General features: G+C 51.1%; 1 protein-coding gene across 1 annotated transcript in view; it reads left to right on the forward strand.

Moving 5' to 3' along the window:
* Positions 1-22,968, forward strand: part of Rab6b (RAB6B, member RAS oncogene family) — a 58,765-nt gene that overhangs the window by 8,392 nt on the left and 27,405 nt on the right. The window contains exon 2 of the mRNA XM_059268471.1: positions 20,439-20,497. Coding sequence (XP_059124454.1) covers positions 20,439-20,497 — 59 coding nt within the window. The remainder of the gene's footprint in view (positions 1-20,438; positions 20,498-22,968) is intronic.

A 22,968-nucleotide genomic window follows, 5' to 3' on the forward strand; every position in this document is an offset into this window, starting at 1 on the left:
TCCTCAGTGGCAGGAGGTGGCACCGATTCACCAGCCTACCCCCTCAAGGGCCACCAAAGCCCCTCATGGGAAGAGTACTTTGTCTTCCCCGAAGAACTGCAGGGGCAGAAGCTATGTGTGGTGTGACTGGAGGCAAATGGACTGTTCAGAGCAGCACTGGGCCTAAGGTAAGTGGAAAGAAACCCCAGTCATTATAAATAGGAAGCATTATATACAGAAGCAAGGCTGTGGCCGTGCTCTGCCTGAGGAAGCCATGGAAGGTTCTCAGAGGTTTTATAGTGAGTGGGAAAGCCCCTGCAGGCGTGGAGATGCAGGGGACAGAGGGACCCACTGCGCCGAGGCAGTAGAAGGCCTGAGGCTTCTGGAGAACTGGGTCTGGTTCAGGGCTGCTGGACCCTGGTGGCCTTCCGGTGTAGGAGAGTAGGTGGTGTAGGGATTGAGCCTACAGAGGATGGCAGAGCCAGACCACGGAGCCTTGGACAGAGGAGGCCCATGCTCATGGATTAGGAGAAAAGGCAGAATGTGGCCCATTTGAAGGTCCAAGCGACTGAACTAGGTCAGACAGAGGACGCATAGAGCACAGAGTGGGCTTTGGGAGGCGGAAGCTCAGTCCTCTGCCTAGGTCTGGCCTGCTCAGTTGGGTGGGTGTTTTCTCAGTTTTCTCAGAGAAGAGCCTCGGGACAAGGAAAGGAACCGGGGAGGACTCCCAGCCTTTTCTCCACACTGACCCCAGATGTCCCAGAACCAGCCACCTCGAGCTCCCCTATCTAGCTACCTTGCCCCCATGGTAGTCTGGGGCCCCTGGCTGCTTTGACCTTGGGGGTAGGGGTGTTCCAGGCTGCATGGTCCTTCCAGACTCTTCCCTCTGCCAGCTGCTCGGGCAGATGCGGCACATGGTGAGCAGTGGGCACTGGCCCTCTTGATCAGCCCCTGGCAGTCCTCCCGGGCTCCTTTCCTCTTCTGTGGGGTACTTGCCTCCCACTTCCTTTGCTTCCTCCTCTGCTGCTGTCTCTCCTTCAAGATTACGAGATCTGAGAGGACAGCACAGGTGAAGAGAAAGTGTTCTTCCCTGTGTTGGAGACAGAAACCTAATCTTAAACTGGCTGCTCCAAAAGCTAGGGTTGAGAGCCAGGAGCCTGAGTGGAGGCAGAGGACCGCCTCTCTTGAACCCGCCCCTAACTGGGAAAGAGCAGCCTGTTGGGATCAGCTGGGGACTGGTTTTCAACCTTGATGACCTATGACCTTTGCTCCCCACCCTTCCTGTCTTGGCAGTCTCCCAATGCAACAGAACACCACCTGGTATAGCTTTGGCAGCATGGATGTAGGCCTGATTGCTTCATCTGCAGTAACAACATCTCATAGCGACACTCATGGCCCCTACAGTACCAGATCTGTCATCTCTGAGGTCAGGGTGGGTGAGGACTCTTTTGTGTTGGTGTTCAGCAGAGGGAAAAGGCACAACTTGGACTTGTTCCAGCCTCTTCTGGGTCCCTCTTTGTCCCCACTCCTGGGACAGGCAGGGGTTGAGAGCCTGAGACCTGTCCCTGGTTCGGGAATGGATTGCTGTAACTGTGACCTGTGCACCAGAGCCAAGTCCCAAGGGACGGGCAGATAAACTGGCTAACTCTGAGAAAGGGAGGGGAACGTTCCACCTTGACTCTGTGATGAGCAGGAAGTGGGACATAGGACAGAGCACTGGAGACATTTAAAATGCATTTCCCTCTCCCTCCCCACCCCACCCCCAGTGTCGAGTATGGTGAGCAGGCCAGGAGGGAGCCACAGGTGTAGCCAGAGGAAAGAGACACCAAGGATGTGCTGAGTCAGGGGAGTGTGCTTGCTGGTCTCCTTGGGGCTTCCAGAACCAGGATACTTAGCAGCTTTTAGTGATGGTACTGTCCATCCCAGGGTTCTGACCAAGTCCAAAGGCTGGAGGTTCTGTCAAAGTGCCGCTGGTTCTTGGGCATAGGACGTTGTGGCTGTGAAGGACAAGAAGGGGACTGTAGCCCAGTGGGGCAGCAGGGGAAAGAAAGATTCTGACTGTGCTTGCTGGGGGACCTCCATCAGCCCCACTGTCCCAGGGCTTCCGGTGGGGGACCTGAAGGGAGGGTCGCTGAGCTCCACCTCTTCCTCCCCCAGGGGTTTTTACTGTCTCTGTGACCCTGCAGGTTAACATTTGCTTATCCGGTAATAGAGTCACACCTGGGGACTGGGCTCTCTGCTGGCTTCTGTTCTTTCTGTAGAGAGCGCTCCCAGGAAGGGCTTCATCTCAGGGCAAACCACTCCCAAATTATTTTTCAGTTCTTAACACATCCTACATGCAGCCCTAGGGTCTGTATGATTTTTATTCTATTCATCGAGTTTCCTCCCCCTTCCCCACACACCCCACCTTAGTACTGCAGGCCACTGCCCAGATGACAAGCAGCAGGAGGCCTGACTAGGAGGCACCTGGCCAGCCTCCAGACCTGGTCCTTTCCTAACCACCTTAGAAAATGGCAGAGCCCCACATGTGGGGCCAGAAAAACTCGGTTCTTCTCCAGCTCTGGGAACGGAAAGGCTGCCAGAGCTGGCCTTGTCTGGGGTCTGCTGTCTGGGGGCCCAGATGTGTCGGGGAGCTGGACAGAGGTGTGCACCAGTGCCTGGACCAGTAGACACGGCTGAGCAGCCCTCCATTCTGCCTTCATGGCAGCAGGCTGAGAGAGATGTCTGAAGGCTAGGCGCCCCGCAAGGTGTTGTTCCAGGGGGTCAGCCCAGTTCACAGCAGCAGGATGGGGAGGGAAAGGCAGCCCCTCTTGTGAGCCCGTCACTGTGAGTCCGGTCTTCTCAAATATCCTTCCCCTGAGTGCAGATGGAACTCTGTGACTTGCTGCTAGCCCATACAGTACGGCGAAGGTAACAAGAGGTCACCCTTGACTTGAGTCATGTTATTGGGAAAGGTAACGGGGATAGTTTGCCCCTTGACTGTTTCTTTTTATTTATTAATTAAAATGTATTCTTTGAAAATGTCATATATGTATTCAGTGTGCTTTGATCATATCCGTCCCTTATTTCCCCCACTCCACTCCCCCAGGGGACCACGCCAGCTGTCTTTCCCACTCTTCTCTCCACCATGTATTTTGAGACAGGGTCTCTCAGTGACCCTGGAGTTGCTGATTGGCTAGATTAACTGTTCCGTGAGCAATGGGAATTCTCCTGCCTCTACCTCCCGTGCTAAGATTTATAGGTACGTGCTGCCTTAAAAAACAGCACGTGGCTTTTTACATGGGTGCTGGGGATCTGAACTCAGGTCCTCATGCTTGTGTGTGAAGCCTGTTACCCACTGAGCCGTCTCCCGAACCCCTCTTGATTGTTTTATAAGAAAACCATTCCTCCGTGCCTCAAAGAAATACGCTGCCATATGTAGTGTGCATAAGTGTGTGGAGAGTGACTTTGGGGCAGGGGCTTGGCCTCTAAGAAGAAAGTGCAGCCACCAGCCAGCAAGAGAGTGAGACTTCAGTCCCACAACCGTGAGGACCCCAACTCTTGTCTTCGTAAGTTTGGAGGAGGATTCTAACTTCAGAAAATAAATGCAGCCTAGCAGACACCTTGTTTGTTACCTTGTGAGACCTGAGTAATTGTTACACAGCAACAGATAGCTTACACAGAGGAGGGAGATTTTTTCAGGCAGGGAGTGTCTTTATCAGAGGAGGCGTGGAGTTCTCAGGAGGGATCCATGATCTGCTCTGGGTTAAGCACCTGCCCAGGCCCAACCTGTGAAGCCCTGATGCATGATCTGCTTATGTTTTTCATGTGACCCCAGACAAACTTTGACTCCTGGAATTTTCCTCTGCCACATGCAGGGCTGGAACATTCTGTAGGCCCTTCTTGCCATGCTCTTGTGTTCTGAGGCCACTCTGATCGATGGCCCTCCCGGAAACCAGGCTGCCACACTTCGTTGTCCTCTAAGCTCTCTACTGACCCTTGGCACTTCCTGTTCCGTGTTTCCACTGGGGTCGTAGCCAGTAGAGTCTCCCTGGCCTGGTGACACATTGGTGACTTTGTGGGTTCACATCAGCGGCAAGGACAAGAGTAAAAGGAACAACTTCTAAGGGCAAGCTCTCAGTTGTTCTCAGAAGAGAACAGTGCCTGGCTGTGGCCCTGGTGCTGTGTCTGTTACACAGGTGACCCTTCTTCTCCGGCTTCACATCTCTCCGGTATGTGAAGGGTAGCATGGTAGCCTGGCAAACCAGGATGCTCTCAGTCTCCATGGGGATGGGGAGGGGAGCTGCTTCGGGTGACCTGCCTCTCTGGGCCCCAGCTTCTCTTCCTGTCCTCTGCAGATCCTCATACAGCTTCTCACCTTACTGCTGGCCCAGGAGAAACATTGATTCTGAACCATCAGCTCCAGAGTCTTCTGTGACTTCCAGCATTATGGGGCTGCTTTTGAGAATGGCTCCTTAGAGGCCTAGAGCTTTCAGTGTGGGGACAAGAATCTGAACATTGCCCAGGTTCCCCTGCTTCTTTGTCTAGTCTAGCCTGACCAGCAACCATCTGTGCTCCACAAAAGCTGGAGGCACAGTGGTCCTGCCTGCGTTCCAGATGCCTCCTCATGGTTACCCACAGGCCCAGCGGCCTGAGGTGTACAGTGCGTTTTCTTCTTCGAGACAACAGTCTTCATGGTACTTCAGCAGGAGACCTGCCCCTATGCAAGTGTCTTTACATATGTCTAAGGAGCAGGAAGATGGTTGGTTTGGGCCTAATGAGAGGCTAGAAGTTTCACTCTTGTTCATCTTTCCAGCGGGCTTGAGGGGAACAGGGCTGGGCCTCTGTCCATCTTCTCCTGAGCCAGAAGTAAGGTGAGAGGCTGTGTGAGAGTCTGCGGGGGACAGGAAGAGCGGCTGGGGCCCACAAAAGCAGCACCGGAAGCAGCCCCTTGTTCTCATGGAGACTGAGAGCATCCTGGTGTGCCAGTTGGCACCAGGCTACCCAGCCCAAGAGTTCCTCTGAGAAGGGGACGGACTTCTGGGAAGATGTCTGCCAGCATCTGTCTGTCACCTGCAGGCCTCTCCCACACTCCTGAGTGAGCTCGGTTCCATTGTCGTGCTAAAGCTTTGACCCTAGTGTTGGGACCTGTAGGTTATTACAAGTCTCTTTGACGACCTAGGGAACACAGCCTTGCCTCTTGGCACTCTGTGCGCCATCTGGTCACCTGACCTTTTTTCTATTACTGAGGCTTTTAACATCCACACCACCAGCCTTGGGAAGAAAAGGATGAGCATGGCCATTAGTTTACCAAACTCATGGCTGGCTGAATCAAGACATCCTGTTAGGTAAGCTCTCAGATTACATTAACAGGAACCTTTTCAAGAAATGGGGGCAATGGGAATGTAACATGCACATCCCCCTTCTCTACAGCATGTCTGTGTTCATGGCGGAGTCTGCAGCTACTCAGATACACGGACATAGTTGGCCTGTAGTGTCTGGCTGGGGTTGGGCTGAGCCTCAGAGCCATTGAGTGGGAGTACATTTGCCTACCCTAGAATGGCTTTCCTGGGAATCGAAGGGTTGCTGTGTGTGCTGTGGATGGGAACCTGTCAATGCCATGTGTCCGGCATTCAGAAGTCTTTACTTGGCCCTACATGGAAGACGCCAGGCCTTTCTGAAGTTTCTCTGAGTGTTTGATTCCACTCTGAGAGGCAGAAAGGATTCAGACCTGGATAGGCTGGCTGGAGTTGGAGTAGTTCTGCCATCTACAGTAGGGTGCCAAGGTCTCAAGAGAGTCTTAGAAACCCTAAAGGTGGTATTCTTGACCATCAGTCCTAAAAGCAAAATGCCCAGGAAAACCAAGGTATTTCCACACAGACCTGTTGTATTGACCATGTATGTACACACACCTGTATATGTATGTACAACATGCATCTCAAGTATGTACACATCAGTGGGAACCTGTAATAAGCTCACAGCAGCCTCTGACCCTACCCAATCCTGTTCCTCCATGAGGCTTGAATAGATGTACAGTACCATTCCAGTTTCTTAGAGAAATCTCACCAGGGGCTGTGTTAACCCCACCAGTCAAGAAGAAGACCACTACCACAATTTAAAGTCAAATTTGAAGCAAGCTTTAATTAAATACTGGCCAGGTGGATGGGCTCTGGCCGGGTCTATACCCAGGTTCCTGGGAAATGTCCCAGAATCAAGTATGGCAAGGGCTTAAGAAGGAAAACCCATAATCCATTGCATTTCCCATCAGGTCCAATCAGGGGCAAGCATACATTCTGACATATGTCCTGCCTACCTACCTCCCACCCACATGTGATCAAGCACATCCATCTGGGGCAGATGGGTCAAACAAACTTGTTTAGGGGAGTGAAAACATGTGGCTTGTTGTCTCCCATAAACAGTAGCCACCAGCATTTCAGGAAGTATCTGTCCTTGAGCAAGGGACTTGCAGACCAGAGGTGTTTTTGTGGATCTCTTAGGCATAGTAATTAAAACTTAAAATGTAACATTGGCTCTCAAGATGCTCAGTGGTTCAGAGTGTGAATGATTCTTTCAGAGGACCCAAGTTTGGTTCCCAGCACTCACATTGGTGGTTTATGACCACTTGTAACGCCAACTCCAGGGTTCCGAGACCCTTCTCTGGCCTCCTCAGCCATTGGCTCTCATTATGTGCACATTATCCCTCCTCACACACATGAACATGTACTTAAAATCTTAAAAAAAATTTCATATTCACCAGCACATTTGTTTAATCAGAATACACCATTTCCTGAATATGTTGGGTATCTCAGAGACATGTATATACATATAACTAAAATAATACCTTCCCTTTTGTTTTTTAGGCCTATAAAAAGTTACAGAACTAATATAAAGACTTCCCATTTGCCTTTTACCCAGGACCCCAATTTCTAAATTTTCACTACTCTCCTAGAATTCTTAAGACTGTTGTGAGATAGATTGTGTGTGTGAGGAAGATGAACCCCAGAGAGGGTGGTAACTAACATCAGGTCACGCAGCAAGCCAGAGGCAGAGGCAAGATTAAAACCCAGGCCTGGCAGTCCTTAAAGCGGCCATGTTGACGACAAGGCTGTGTGAATCTGTAGAGGCCTCTCCTTCCGCCCTTCGTTTCTTTGCTTGTACACTAGATCTGCCAGCAGTGAATTATCTTGGCATTTGTCTGTCTGTATTTCACTTTCATCTTTGAAATATTTTTTTTTTCTGGGAATAGAATCTGGGGCTGACAATATTTCAAAGATGCCACTTGCTCAGCATATGATCATAGCTGGAGTCCTAGGCCAGAGGTCCAGCTCTGGAGGTTCCAACATATCAGGTCCCCATCACTTACTCCAGAGAAAGCCGGTGGGGATAATGGCGAAAGGACAGCGAAGGATTTTAATGAACACGGCTGTGCTGGGAAGCAAACGCCATTAAGCATTTGCAGTCCATCTTCTGGGAACTGACTCAGGCTTTAGGTTAAACAGAGGAATGAGTGTGACTGGGGTGAGAGGCATGCCTAAGTAAGCAGTCTTGGTTAAACTGGTCAGTTCCGGTTCTGCTGAAGTCCTTGAGGGGGCAAGCCAGTTCCCATGAGACAACTACATCTGTGCCAGGGGGTGGGGGTGAGGTGGGGATGGATATGGTGACACTCAAGGTGGGCGTTCTTTGAGTAGCTATTCTCTGGTACCCTGTGTTTCATTTTGTCAGGGGAGGGGAGGTGTCTCAAACAGAACATCGTAAGGTCTGACAGGAAAAAGCTTTTATCTGCATGCTTCCCCGCTTGAAGGGGAATGAGGTAAATCAGGTATCACTGATTTTGCACAGACCTTCCTTGAATGACTAACATGCTGTGTACAGAGCTAAGCAGCAGCTTGGACCTAAGTTGTTTGTTTGAGAGGTAATAGAAACCGGCCTGCTTCTGCCTCCTGAGTGCTGGGATTAAAGGGGGCACTGGGACACCCAGCTTTGACCCTAACTTTAGGACCGAAGAGAAAGGTGTGGGATGGAGACCTTTCCCCTGCTTTTATCACCTCGTGGGCCCAGGGAGGATCCGTGCTTTCAGTAAAAGCAGTTTCCAAGCGCCTGTTGTATCATTTCAGAGTAACACGGATTTTTCTCATAATCCTCTCAGGTTTATTGTTATTTTTGTTTAGACCATCACTTATCTTCAGAGGGACTTAAATGGCAAAAGTCTTGGTATTTGCCCATGCCCTGTCCATGGCCACCATCCTCTTGTGACGCTCCACATTTCCACCCAGCATCATTTCCCTTATTCCTGAAGAAGTTCCGTTAACAGTTTTTGCCATGAGGATCTGCTAGGGACAAATTCTGTTAGCTTTTGTGTGTTTCTAAATAAAAAAAAATAAATAAATTAACTTCTTGCCTTTACTTTTAAAGATCCCTGGGGATAGAATTCTAAGTTAATACCTAGTGTAAGTTTTCCCGTCAAAACTTTATACACTTTTACTCTAATGTCTCTCTCTCTCTCTCTCTCTCTCTCTCTCTCTCTCTCTCTCTCTCTCTCTTTTTTTATCATAGGGCTTTTTTTTTTTTAATTGAAGCAGGGCCCAGGGCATGCTAAGCCCTCCATTGTCTTCTGGCTGGTATCACTTTAGAGGAGAGCTCTGCTGTCGCCTTATCTTCCAGTTCTCGGTACATAAAGAATCCCCCACCCCTCACCCCGCCCTCCACCCTCAGCCCCTGTGCCCACTTTTAGAGTTTTCTGCTAACCACTGCCTATATGTAGCCTGGCAGTGGTGCTTCTTGGTGGACGTTTAGTGAACTCTTTTCTTCTTTCTCTTTTTTCCCCGCCTCTGTCTCTCCTTCAGCCTTGGAGAACACAAGTCACCTATATGGAAGACCACTTGACATTACCCCACAGTTCACTGGTATTCTCACCATTTTTATCTCCCCTCCTCCCCCACACTCTCTCATCTTAGATAGTGTTTTTCACTGATCTCAAGTTCATTGCTGTTTCCTTCTGTGATGGGGAATCATCTCTGACATTGTAGTTTTCACTGCTGACAGTTTGATTTGTGTCTTTACAAACGTATTCCTTGTCTCTATTTAATTTTTGAACATACGGAATATAGTTATAATAACAATCTCATAGTATCGATCTGTTAATTCTAGTGTGTTGGTTTGGGTTTGGTTCCAACCGATTTTTTTCCCTCTCTCCTTTTTATGTTCCTGTTTTCAGGCCTCTTTGCATGCCTGGTGATTTTTTTTTTAAGATTTTTACTTCTTATGTGTATAGGTGTTTTGCCTGCATGTATGTCTGTGTACCACATGTGTGCCCAGTGCCCAGACAGGCTGAAAGATGGCATGGAATCCCCTAGATCTAAAGTTACAGACAGTTGTGAGCTACTGTGTGGTTGCTGGGAATTGACCCCAGGTCTCCTGGAAGAGTAGCCAGTGCTCTTAGCCTCTGAGCCATCTTTCCAGCCTCAACCGGTGATTTTTTTTTTTATTGAGTATCGGATACCATGAACTTGGTGTTATTGGGCACTGCATAGTTTTGTATTCCTATAAATATTCTGAAGATTAGTTAGTTAGGTCCTAAGCAACACTCAGTGAATTGCAACCCACTTTGAGCATAGTCCTCCTGAGGTCTCCCCCAGGGTCCTTCAAGTGATAAGCGTTCCACGGTGACTGGTGGGGACAGGGGCTGTCACCAGGCCTGTGTAGGCACCAACCGTGGCTTCCTCTGATCTGGAGGTAGTCATTCCTCTGCCCCAACTAGTTTCTCCACACACTGGCTGCCCAGCACTCAGCTTGAGACACGAGAGACCCTCAAAGATGCTACAGTTTTCTCTCTGGGCTTCCTCTCTGGAACTCTGTCTTGTTGACTCTGGTTTAACTTCCTCTAGGCTCTCTGCTCCATCCCCTCCACCTAGGGGTGCACCAAGTTCCCCTGACTCTCAAGGCATCGTCTGTGGGGTACATGGCATTTGTTTCATGTCTCTCTGGGACCACCATTTCCCAGAAGCCATTATGTTAAATTGCTGTTTTCTGTATTTGTCTGTCATTTGGATGAGATGACTTATCTGGTCTCTCTTGACTAGAAGCTGAAGTCCCTGGATCTTGGGTTTCTCATGTCTTCATTGTTTGTCAGGACACTGACATGAACCCATGACTCTGAAGGCTGACTTGGTCTCGTCATCAGCCTTGGTTTTTTGGTAGTCATGGCATGCAGTTAATTGTATAAGTGTACATATACATGTTGGTTCTTTAATTTCTGCACTCCAGACTCTTTTCTAATATTTTTTGGAACATAGCTCGTAAAAACCATCTCAATATCACACCTGGTTTGGTTTTTCTCACATGAGTAGAGTGATACCCTCTACCTGTCTCACGTCTACTGCTTCCGTTACCCGTGGCCAGTTGGAAGAAATAGGGTTAACACAGTACAATAGGGTACTTTGAGTGCAGGTGGTGGGATATTTGTGTATCTTTATAATAGTGAATTGTTGCACTTGTAATATTATGTTATGATTATTATCAATCTCATACACTACTTTAGAAATGAAACATTATCATGAGTGTGTATACACAAGATGTAACATAGTTTATATAGGACCTGGTGCTGTCTGTGACTACAGGCACGCTCAGATCTTAGAATGAATACCCTGTGGATAAGTGAGGGCTGCTATACCATCAATCTTTTTTTTTTTTTTTTTTTTTTTTTTTTTTTTGGTTTTTCAAGACAGGGTTTCTCTGTATAGTTTTGGTGCCTGTTCTGGGTCTCGCTCTGTAGACCAGGCTGGCCTCGAACTCACAGAGATCCACCTGGCTCTGCCTCCCAAGTGCTAGGATTAAAGGTGAACACCACCGCTGCCCAGCTACCATGAATCTTATAACTGGTCCTGCTGTTTCAACTTTGGCTGCCAGGGAAGATGAGGAGGCCACCATCTGGGGAAGTTATTGTGAAATGTATTTTGACAAACAAACTTTGCTCGTACATTGTGTTTTTACTGACCTACCTTTTTGATTTCCTGAATTTGTAATTATAAACAACAGACCTAATGTCCCAGTCCAGCTGACTTGAACACTGGAAGAATGATTGGACAGTTCAGGGAAGAAAGCTCAGAAGCAGTAGCCTGAGTCCCATAGGAGTGGTGTTGGGGAGACGCAGTTCTAATGCTGGGTACCAGCAAATGCTAAAGCCCATCCTCCCACGGTGGCTGCCTCTGAATGCAGAATCCAGATTCTAGTGAGTTCTCCATCTCACTAGGTTCACACCCATCCTCTGGTAGAGTCTTGTGTGAGTCTCTGAATGAAGAAGGCTACTGTGTGCCTCCATGTGTTGCAAGGTGGGCCTTCTCCATTGGAGAGGCAAGCTGTGGCTTCTCCAAACAGTGGACATCCACAGGGATTGGGAAGTTGTTCAGTTTTATTAATAGGAAGGTACCGTATTCTGACATGCCTTTCAACAATCACATGTCCAAATATTATTTTTGAGAGTTATGAACAATCTTTTTGGCATAGGGGAGGAGTTACCTGAGTAACTAAATAAGGGCAGGTGCTCCTGGCAGTCCTGAGCCAGAGAACACACCTGCTACCTCCATGCGAGCTCCCCCAGCTCCCCTCTGCCTTCCCACCACAGTAGCCGGCCAGATTTCAGGTTCTTCCTTTAGCTTCAGGGCTCTGGGCTGGATAAAGGGAAGTGGGGACATGAGTAAGGTTTGAAGCCCTGGGGTAAGAGGATTCTGCCCACAGCAGTGAAAGAGCCCTTCTGGAACGTCCATCCTGCAGTATATCAAAGTCCATCCGGATCTTAAAGACCATTTGGCTCAGCCACATTGGACTACCAATGAGTCCAGGCAAAGCCAAGACACGTGTGGGTGGTACATTGGCAAACTTGTTGGTCATGTCACTGCCTTAGTCCTCCATCATTTGACAAGCAGCTCTGGATATAGCCCCGGCTGCGTCTTGACGATGGAGCAGGCCACTGTTCTGTCAGTGGACCTCTCTCATGAACGGTGCCTTCCTCGGTTCCAGACTCTTGGCCCAGATCTAGCCCTCTGCAGTGTTTCTGTAAGAATGTCCTGGGCTCTGGCATTCGAGTCTGTTCTGGGACACAGTGTCTGTATTGCAGTGTCCTGAGGCCTCTACTGCAGAGCCTCCTTCGGGCAAACCTGTCCAGTGTTCCCAGTAATGGCTTCCCTTCCTTAGCCCTCAGCGGTCCGGTGTCCCCTTTCCCTTTTATTGCCATGTCTTCCATTAACTGAGTCCTATAGCTACCGTCTGTCTAGCCCAAATCTGGTGCCCTCCTGACTTCAGGTGATAGAAGTTGGAGCCAGGGGCTCCATGTCATTCCCTGACCTTGAACTGGAAAAGCCTTGGGTCAGAGCTTGAGACTGTTTGCTTCCTGGTTCTGGCCTGAGGCTGGCCTTGACTAAGTTTTAGTGTTTTAGGGTTAAGGAGTGGGATGTTCCTGTAGCTAATATACCCCAAATCATTTAGTCTCACAGTGGAATTGGCCAGGACAAATGCCCAAAGGTCTGCTTGGGACTGGGGAAGAAGAGGAGATCTCAGTTAGGTCCTGCTGGGAAGGGATGATTTCCAGCGCACATACACACACACACACACACACACACACACACACACACACACACATACACACTTGTACCACACATACCCCACATATATACACCACATATACACACCATGCATGCACACACTCACACCACACACACACACACACACACACACACACACCCCACAGGCACACAAATACACATGTCAGAAAGGTAGCAGTGTTGTGATGAATACATTAGACTAACTGCCGTATCATTTCATAATGCATATGCCTACTATCTGTATCTATAGAGAGGGGGAGTTCTAGCAAAGCATCACATTGTATGCTTTAACTATATATAACTTTCAATGTCAGGTATGCCTTAGTGAACCTGGGGGTGGAGAAAGAAAGGAAGCTGGAGAACAAAAAGAAACCAAAGATGAGCATACACTCTGTAGGCAGGAAGGTGCCAGAGCTCTCCCTCTGGGCAGCCAGAGACTGGGCACCTTTGGAGGGGTCTCACCTAGCCCAGCCCTGTGGGCAGCTCTTCCCTCTACTTACCTTTCTACTGAAGGAGGAGCCACTGGAGAAGAAACGGGAACACAGCTAAGAGCGTTTGTGTAGAAAGGGAAACTGAGGCTGGGCCTCCCAGTGCACTGTCTGATCACCATGCGAAGCTCTAGCAATGGGCACAGGGCTTTGATAATGGAATCTGGAGGACTGAGCACCCTGCGTACCTGAGGTTCCTGGAGGAAGGGAGCGTGCTTGTCTGTAGTATTAGGCTTCTTGGGGACAAGGAGCCTTTATTTTGGCTCTTCTGTTTTCTGCCCTTATCCTTTCTACATGGTCGAGGTGGGGGTTTCTTCTTTATTTTATAGCATTTTATTTTTAATTTATCGTTGTTGTTGTTATTATTACTATTGTTTATTGTTACTGTTGTTGTTGAAATTATGTGTTTGTGCCCAAGGAGGCCAAAGACATCAGATCCCCCTGGAGCTGGAACTGGAGGTATGGGTAGCTGTGAGCCACCAGACATGGGTGCTGGGGACTGAACTCTTGTCATCTGGAGGAACAATGGGTGCTCTTAACCACAGAGCCATCTCTCCAGCCCCTGAGCTGTGGACTTTTATGTTACCAAGATTTCTTTGGCTCCCCTGATCCTGCTCTTTCTTGCTCAAAGGGCTGCGACCCTCAGGGGGCTATAATGGTTCCAAGGTCTACGGCCAATCCAGGCCGGATAGGAGGCCAGAACTCCCTTCTGTCTCCCAGGATCCCCATTCTTCCAGCAAGTGTGGAGACTGGTAATGAAATGGCACTGTACAGCTGAGTCAGGACAGGCTTCCAGGGACACTGGGCTTGGCTAGAGGAGCTGGGTCTGTGGAGGGCTGTGAGGCAGGAACACTCAGTAAGGAGGCCGAGGGTCAGGCACGGTCAGCCTCCTGGCTGGTACAGAAGGGCCTGAGCCACACCGGCCTGCCCCGTGCCTTGCTGTCCTCAGCCTCCCTCTTCCTGCCCTCCATCTCCCTGTTCCATCTTCACTGGCCCCTGAGTGAGGCCCAGGCAGCTGAGCATCCGCTGGCGGAGGGAATTAACACACTTAATTAAAGTGTCCGATGAAGAGCTTTGCATATTTCTTAATTACCGTCTGAGTCTGTGGGGGAAAGGTTTGAAATGGAATTTTTCACCTGTTTCCTCATTTAGCCGACAGTGAGCCAGCCGGGCCCCGAGGGCTCGGGTGGGAGCCGTCAAAGGCGCTTTGAGCACGGGGTGGCAGAGTGGGGTATGAAGGGGGAGCCTGGCCCTAGGCGTGTTTTTCTTCCACAGTCAGAGAGGGCTGGAGTTTTCTGTTTCTTTAACAGACAGCAAAAGGGAGCAAGACTCAAAGGAAGCTGCTGTCTTCCTCTGTTCCTCTCCCCCTCACAGGGTCTGGGTGCCGCGCACACCGCGGCCAGGCACAGAGAGGACCCGGTGTGCAGAGGTTGCAGGGGATGGTGGAGGCATCTTTGAGGATTCTGTGAAACAGTGACACAGGGTCCGGGTGGCTTGTCCTGCCAGTTTCAGGCCCCAGGCTCAGCCCCTCTGTAGGCCCTTGCCAGCATCCCCACGGCATTTCCCATCTGTGTCCTGAAAACTGAGTGCTTGGGACAGCTGCGTGGGCTGGTCCCACTCTGGGAGTAGGTGGCTTGAGCTGGAAGGACGCAGATTTGAATTTTCAGCCCCTCGGGCCACCTTCTCAGAGCTGCGGATCCGCTTTGATGAGAGCTGTAGACGGCGTGCAGAGACCTAGTGTCTGGCACGGGGCCCGTTCTCCTAAAGACACCGAGATCTGAGAGGCAGACAGTCTACCTTGGCTGTAACCGTGAGTTACACGCTCCTGCCACCCAGGACGTGAGCTCCTTAGGGACCATCAGGAGGACTAGAATGAGTGCATCCTGGTCCAGGAGCGCTGCAGAGCAGTCATGTGAGCTGAGCTGCGAGCAGGCTGCAGGCCAAGGCTCTACGTAGTTGTTACAGCTTCTGCCAGGTCTTGCAGACCCCCCCATCAAGTCTGCAGATGATTCCTTGTGCTCTGTCTCATTTCCTGGGCCTAACAGCCATCTCTTTGCCTGCATTCACACTCGCTGTGGAGATGAGGAGGAGGAGATGTGTCCTTCACAGAGGGAGGCTATCTATTCAGCTCTCCGTCCTGTGACCAGGCCCCAAGCCACACCCAGCGTCCTCATGGGTACTGACTCTCAGGCATGGCACTGATGGAGCTAAATGGGTAAATGACTTTGTGATGAATAAGCCCATCTCTCAGCCCTCAGATCTTCATTTTCGCCCCTCCCCACCAACCCAGGTACCACCTCCCTTCCAAGAGCATGCTAGGACTCCGCCAGCAGGGCCTCATTACAGCCACCTCCCTCAAGTCTGGCATTTCAAGTGCTCATGCCAGGGTCTTGCTCCGCATGGCTAGGGATGCTCTAGGGTAACCTGCCTTCCCCCTGTGAATTTGGTGCCCAGATTGAACCTCGCAGAGTCAGCACTCAGTAGAGATTCACTGAGTGCAGAAACTTCTCTGTGTTCTAGAAGCTACTTAGAAACCACCAAAATGTACAAAAATCTGTCAGACTGGAACTTGTGCTGAGTCACTGGGGCCCACAGTGGAGTGCGTGGACCCAGAGGAGAGAGGCAGGCAGGCACTAGAAGCAGGCCACCAAGGGCCAGTGTTCTGTCTATCCAGCGGCTGGTGGTATTGCCGTGGTGTGTGGGACTGAGTGCCACACAGCCTGTGTGTATGCAAGAGCCTGGTCCAGCAGCTCGGGATAGAGTTCAAAGAAAATAGTTATTTCATGGGAAATAGGCATAGATCCTTTGTTCATGAGACTGAATGATTGCTTTTATTTATTTACTTCCTGGAAACAGGGCTTACGTGTGTGCCCTGATCTGATCATTGTGAGGAAAGTTTTTACAGTGCTCTGAGTCCAAGCTGACTACCTGGCCTCTCCTTGTTTGCTGGAATCCAAAGAATGGCTCCATCATCTGCTGGTTACAAAGCCAGGTGACTGGAGACATCCTGGGCTCTCTCTTGGCTCTGATCTGCTGTCCTGTCACCTGGGTGATCTGGGGTCTTGTCACCTCCTCTGTTCTTACGCTCTGTTGCCCCCACATCGTTCCAGGTGGTCTGTCTCTCACCAGACTTCTGCTCCGCCTGCACAGTGGCTTCTGTAGCCAGTCTCCCAGAGCAGTATGAGTGCTTTTGAAAGTTCAGAGCTGACTGAGTATCTCATGCCCTGTATCAAACCACCCAAAACTCAACTGCCCAACCAAAGGAAAATACGTGCCTGCCTCTCAGGTTCATAATTGAAGCAGGACACAGCAGGGCACGTGTGCTTTGGTTCTGAGCATGCGGCATTGAACGCAACCTGGAGGCTGAGGCAAGAGTTCTCAGAAGGAGAAGCCTTTGCACGCACAGGTCACCTGGAATAGGGGATGTCTCAGTTTCTTGTCACACGAACACACCAGAGTGATCTCACCCAGGTGGGCTGGCGTGGGCCTTTGTGAAATCTGACAGCCCAGCTCTGGGGCAGGAGCACACCTGAGTAGGGCGAGCTGCCCTTTCTTGCCTGGTGTCGGGAATCACACAGCACCATTTCTGTCATCAGAGTAGGACCCTCCAGACTGAGCCCCTGAACGAGCTCCTGGCTTGCATTGTGAGCGCAGGTGGAATGGGGACCACTCTGGGAGCCTGTGGTGGGAATGTTGAACGACCATCACTGTGCACATCCATACTCCTTGTGCTGAGGTCTCTTCTGGAGCGCTCACTGCTTTGGAAGCTTCAGCTATGGCTGCCACATCCCTGCCAGCCTAGCCTTTCCATCTGCCCCTTGTAAGCCCTCCACAGCTGGCCCCAAAGGTGAGGTTTGTTTTCAGTCAACCCTGCAGCCTCACAGAGCTTCTGGGAACAGTGTTTTCTCTTCACTTCTCTCTTCATATACTGTGTCTGGTTCCGTTATCTGTAAGGCGGTGTTAAGATGGAGGGGCCTCCGCATAACATCCCGTGATAACCTGGCCTTCTCTCCTTTCCTAACAGACATCTCCCCTGCACCCCACCCCCGCCCCACCTCTGCCTTTGCTCACACTGTTCCCGCTGCCTGGGGTGCTGCTGCCCACCCCACCCTCCCCTCCCACCAGCAGCCTTGCCTGCAGACCCCAGGATCTGTTGCTTGCCCGACGGCTCCATGAAGCGGCTCTGAGGAGCAGCTGAGGCAGAGGTGCTGGCGGCAGACCTGTGCCCCCATGCAGGCTCCACCGCCTGTCCACTCTGTGACCTTGAGCATCTTAATGCGTAGGCTGGAAGTGAGGATTCCTGAGGCCACCCAAGGACAGTGCCAAATCCCCCTGTGTGGCTTAAGTAGTGGCCCAGGGAGCATGGGGGTTTCCTCCTTCCTAGAGGATCCTGGTCAGTGCCCAGGAATGACTTTTTTCACCTTCATTTGGTTGAAGGAAGAAAAACGCAGCTCCCTGTGTAATCATGGGGACCGCGCATCCACGAGATGACAGGAGTGTTGCCGAGCCCTGAGCCGAGGGTAAAAAGAACTCTGTGATGGTTCCCCTGCTCGTTTCTAATAAAGCCCTGCCCTGCCTTGCTGCAGTGTGTCTGTGAGCCATTGTTGGCAGTGTGGCAGGGTGACCTTGAGGATGGGGCAGGGTGGGAGGCGGCTCTCTCTGAAGGGTTCCTGCAGGGATTAAAGGCAGAGCGCGTTTCCTGCCCCTCCTCCCCCTGCCTGTCCTGGTGCCTGCTGAGCACCGCCACCCTCTCAGCCCTCCTTCTGCCATGACCCACAGTAGAGTGCCTCATCGGGTCTATTTCCAGATTCCGGCGTCCGTGATCTGCCCAGGACTGTGGTAGAGGGCAAGAAAGAGACAGGGAAGGGGCTTCTGCCCTTCGGGGTTGGATGACCTTGGCAGAGAACACCCCAAGCATGAGCCATGGAGCTCTTTCATTTGATGCCATGGTGGGGGCCAGTGTGGGTGGACAGAGGGGATGTCTTGTAACGAGCTCTGCTCAGGCCTCCTGGAGGTTCCTGGAGACAGCCATGGAGGACAGCTTTCCCTGCAATTCCTGGTCTCTGTAGCGTGCTTTGTGTCCCGAGCAGGGCAGTCCAGTCCCCTGAAGACTGTTGAGCCCAGAGACCTCAGAAGCCAGGGTCAGGACAGAGACCCTGCAGTTCCACCTTTGGCCAAGGTGGGGCTTGAGACAAAACAAAGTGATACAAAATAAAAGAGCGAAGACAGATGTTCTAAAGAGCATGATGGCCTGGGAAAGGGTGAGAAGGTGTACCAGGCCCATCAGGAACTGGAAAATGTTTAGGGGTCCCCCAGACATCTATACTTATGGCCAATTAGCTCCAAATCTAGGGGGTCCCCAGTGCCCCTCAGGTTCAACAGCAGACCCTCAGGAAAGCACCCCTTAAGATAGCAGTTGTGGGGACAGTGGAGAGAGCGCTCAGCTGGTAGCTTGCCATGCAGTCATGAAGACCTGAGTTTGACTCCCCCCGTTACAGATGTGATGCTGCACATCTGTAATCACAGTCCTGAGGAGGCAGGGACAGGCAGATCCCTGAAGCTAGCCAGCCTCACCAGTCAGTGAGCTCTAGGAGCATCCTGAATGCAGAATGGCTGGGCCCTCTCCTCGCAGAATCACAGCCTGTCCACCCTCGAGGCACATCTGTGTGTGCACAACCCAGGCGGCTCCTCCACAGGGCGTGGGTGTCTAGAGTTCTTCCTGGGATTTCATTACGTAGACGGAGCTGGTTGAATGCTGTCCGTGTGTTGGAGCTCAGTCTCCAGCCTTCCTTCCTTTCCTGGACCCAGCCCTCTGGCCATGTGATTGACAGCTCATCCTGAGGCTATCTGGGGAGCCACCACCTCATTAACATAGGCTCAGTTGTAGTAACTAGAAACTCCTGTTGTCCCCTAAAATTCCAATCCAGGCATATCGTGCCCCTACCCCAAGACAAGGAGGAATCTGTTTCTTCATTATATGACCTTAGTGCTGGTGGGTTTGTTTTTCCCTTGTCATATGTCATTCTGGAAAGTGCCTCAGCTCTCTCAGGTGGCCTGACACCTCCTACTCTCCAGCACTTCCCATGTGCCTTTCACTTTTATTACCGTCCTTACTTCTCCTTACATCCTCTGCCGACTTTGATATGTTATAATGAGGTCCAGAGGAGGGGTGACTACCTCAGGTAACACAGCTGAACAGTGCCTCAGTAGGATTTGTCCTCACCTGGGTCAGACTTGGGTCTTTTGGCTGCAGCCCAGACCTAGTCTGTCAGAGGCTCCTGGTCAGGAGACTGCCTCTCTTTGGCCAGTGTTGGCTGTCAGAAATGTTACATGTCTGTAGATATAGACCTAACAACGAGCCTTTCCATGGATCATTGGGTTGTCCTGCCCTGCCCAGGCAGTGACTAGCCACGCCACCAGACTCAGTCTGGGAATGGCCTGCTGAACATGGAGAGGGCGGGATGGTGAGAGCTTGTGGCCTTAGGCACCTTTACCTTAGGCACAAGATGGTTGTCTCCTGCAGCTCCCTTCTGAACCTCCCAGGACTGCGGCAGAGTCCTGGTGGGACAGAGGAGAGAAGAGTTCCATGTAGTGACCCGACAAATGTCCCTTTATTATCCCAGATGGCTAGAAGTCCCGCGGTTGGCGTTTCTGTCACTGCCATGTCCCAGGGGACCTGCTCGGGTTGTATCAGAAGCCAAACCCTGTGGTTTGGGAAATTAGCGCCATTTATGGGTCTCCCAAGAGACTCTTGGCCTCTTACCCATACTAGCAGTTTTCAGTTGGGGACATTTCTGCCCCATTTGGGGTGCTTACAGACCTGTGGGTAAGCCTGCAGTTGTCACAGTATCTGGGAATCCTCTTGTCATTGACACAGTGGGATCCAGGAATGCTAAAGGAATGCCCGGTGTTGGGCTGGACTGTCAAGCCCACTCTGTGGGGAAGAGGATTGCCCTGGAGAGACACTAAGAAAGGACTGCTGCCTTCGCCTGCCCCTTCCTCGCCAATGCTTAAGCTGATAAATGGGAACCGAAGGGAGTCCCCTGTGAGGAGATGCCCTGTAGTGAGGTGGTGTGGCCTGGCGAACACAGACAGCTATGAGAAGAGCATCTGTGGGCATCACATTGCAGCTGGCACCTGGGGTCAGGGCAGACCTGGACTTGGGTGGTAGGAATTGAGGAAGGGGTAGGCCTCCTTCTCCATGGCAGTCTGGCATCTGACCAGAGTGTCTCTGGAACTCACCTGGTGTAGACCCCCAGTGCCTTGACTCGGGTCTTCTTCCTGGGGTCTTCTTCCTGGGGTTCTTGTAAGCCTGTCTCTCTCCCGAGTCCAGAAGCCACTGGCCATCAGGCTCGTCTCCTTTCATCTGAACATCTCTCTCCTTTTTGCCTTGCAGTCGGGAAGACGTCTCTGATCACAAGGTTCATGTATGACAGCTTTGACAACACATACCAGGTGAGATCCCCACGTCCCTCACTCCACCCTCCTCCTCCCCTGCTTCTCATCTCTGCCTGTGGCACCTGTCTGGAGACCACTGCCAGCCTGTCTCCAGGGATGGCTGAGATCAGAGTGGGACAACTCCAGGTTTCTGAAGTGTCTTTTTGCTTTGAAGGAACGTCTCCCCTGAGTACTGGGCCTAGGCAGGAAATGATCTCAGAATCTAGAGGTTGAAAAGGAGACATTTTTATTTTTCAGGGAGAAATCCCAAAGCCAGAGAGGGGATCTTTTGCTGTTCACAGTCAGGTCGGAACCATTACAATGTTTGGTTATGTTGGGAGGCAGACAGAAGAGGACGAGCTGAAACACAGGAGCAGCTGAGGAGGGTACACCTCAGGAGTGGTCATGTTCTCTTCACGGGACTCTACATATACATAACCCAGAGCACACACACTGAGTCCCTCACACACCTATGCATTTACATTCACATTCCCTAGGCGTCACACCTCAGCCCCTATGGCCATTGCTGAAGCCACAGAGAGGCATGGGTGGTGACTTTATCCTGGCCTGTGTGGTCAGGAGATTGGACGTAATGACCTCTGTGGATCTTGGATTTTGGAATGGTGGTCTGGCGTCAGCCACAGACCTATTATACTTTAGGTGACCCCCCCAAATCAAAATCCAGGGGCAGGCAGAGACATATCTGTTTGGTGTCGGTGGTGGTGGTGGTGGTGGTGGTGGTGGTGGTGGTGGTGGTGTGTTGTACAGGTGAATTTTCCTCGTAATTCAAGCTTTTTGCCAAAGTTGTAAAACTTGGGCATTTCACCTATTCTGATATATCTTTAAAGTACTGTTTTTTTCCTCAGGGTATAGACAGTTCTCCGATTCATTTCTCTGGGCTGGGGTCCTGTGAGATACTGGTTCCCAGACATGTTAGTAGGTATTACATGTAAAAGGGTTGATAGGATTTCAAGCAGAGCTGGGCTCTTCAGGCAGGGGACTGCTGTCAGCAAGACTTCTCGGGGCTCTTCTCAGTGTGGGGCTTCAGCCCGCCACCGAAAGCAAATACAGTGTGCTTGAACGAGGAATCCCTTGTCATCACATTCTCAAGGACGAGTATTTATAGAGCCGCTGGGGCAGCTGTTCCGAGATGTCGCTCCCCACCACTTGGAACAGCTCACCAGGCTTGCAGTTCTGTGGCTGCCTGTCCGTCTCTCATTACCCTGGAGCAGTCATCCTTGTCTTGGATGCCCTCAGAGGGCCCCCTTTCTGTTGCCCTCAAGTCCCTGCTTTCACTCTGCAGTGGCTGGACCAAAATCCCGTATCATGTGGAATCCAGAAGGATTGTCTATGGGGAAGGTCAGGAGACTCTGGGTGCTTCAGAGTGGGGCCCATGGCACTGTGCACGCCTTTAGGACATCGATGGTGGCCCTGCTGTTGCGTCCTCCCCAAAGCCAGGACTTCGTATCACTTTGTCTCACGTGGCCTGGCCTGCCAGTAAGGGGAATTCTTCTGACACTGTAGAGCAGAGGTGCCAGCACTAAGGGACTCCCTCCTAAAGTCTCACTTCGTGCTGCGTGTGCACTCACCTGCGAGTGTGTGTGCCTGTGCGCATGGTCATGTCTTATTTTTATTATCTGACTGGTCCCCTTTAGTTTTTTGAGGCAGAAACTCACATAGCTCCAGCTGGCCTTAAATCTGTTGGATAGCTAAGGATGACCTTGACCTGCGGATCTCTCTGCCTGCACTACACCTGGCTACTACTTGATTTTAAAATAGTCTTCATCTTCCCGTTTTCCGTTGACAACACACTGAAAAACACAGTGAGGTTCTTAGCAGCAGCGGACAAGTCACCTTTGAAATTTGGCCTCCCCTTCCCGGTGTCGCCCTCACCGCCTGGCACTTGTCACTCAGTTCAGCCTCTACTTGCTGCTCCCTGCGTGGTCCTGCTGCCCTCAGCTCCTGTCACTGTCCCCTCTCTACTCTGAGCGTTTGCCCTCAGCACAGAGGCCTGCCACCTCCATCAGCTCCTCAGGAACCTTCGCCTGTAGCATGTTGTCCTTAAGGCTAGTTGGGCCCCCCAAATCTAGGGCGGCTACTCTGCCGTTCTGGTTTTCACCAGGGTTTGGGGATATGCCAAGCCCAGGATCTTCTTGGAGCCATCTCTGTACCAGGCCTGGCCACAGATGGTGTCACAGATGCCAACTGGCCCAGCAGTGGCTGCTTGCCTCAGTTCATTGGTGGCCTCAGACTGAGAGCCCCCCAGGTCCACTGTCATGGTGAGTCAAGAGAGACCAAAGGGTAGACCTCACACTCCCCAGGCATGGCAGAATTGTCTGACTTGGTTTGTTATAGCCTCAGGTAGAAGTCTTTTCCAAAAGCCCCTTAGAGCAGTAATTAGGTGGAGATTACACACACACACACACACACACACACACACACACACACACACACACACCCATACTAATGAACCCTCTGGAGACAGAGGA

Source organism: Peromyscus eremicus, chromosome 7 (genome assembly GCF_949786415.1).
Source record: "Peromyscus eremicus chromosome 7, PerEre_H2_v1, whole genome shotgun sequence".
NCBI lineage: Eukaryota > Metazoa > Chordata > Mammalia > Rodentia > Cricetidae > Peromyscus > Peromyscus eremicus.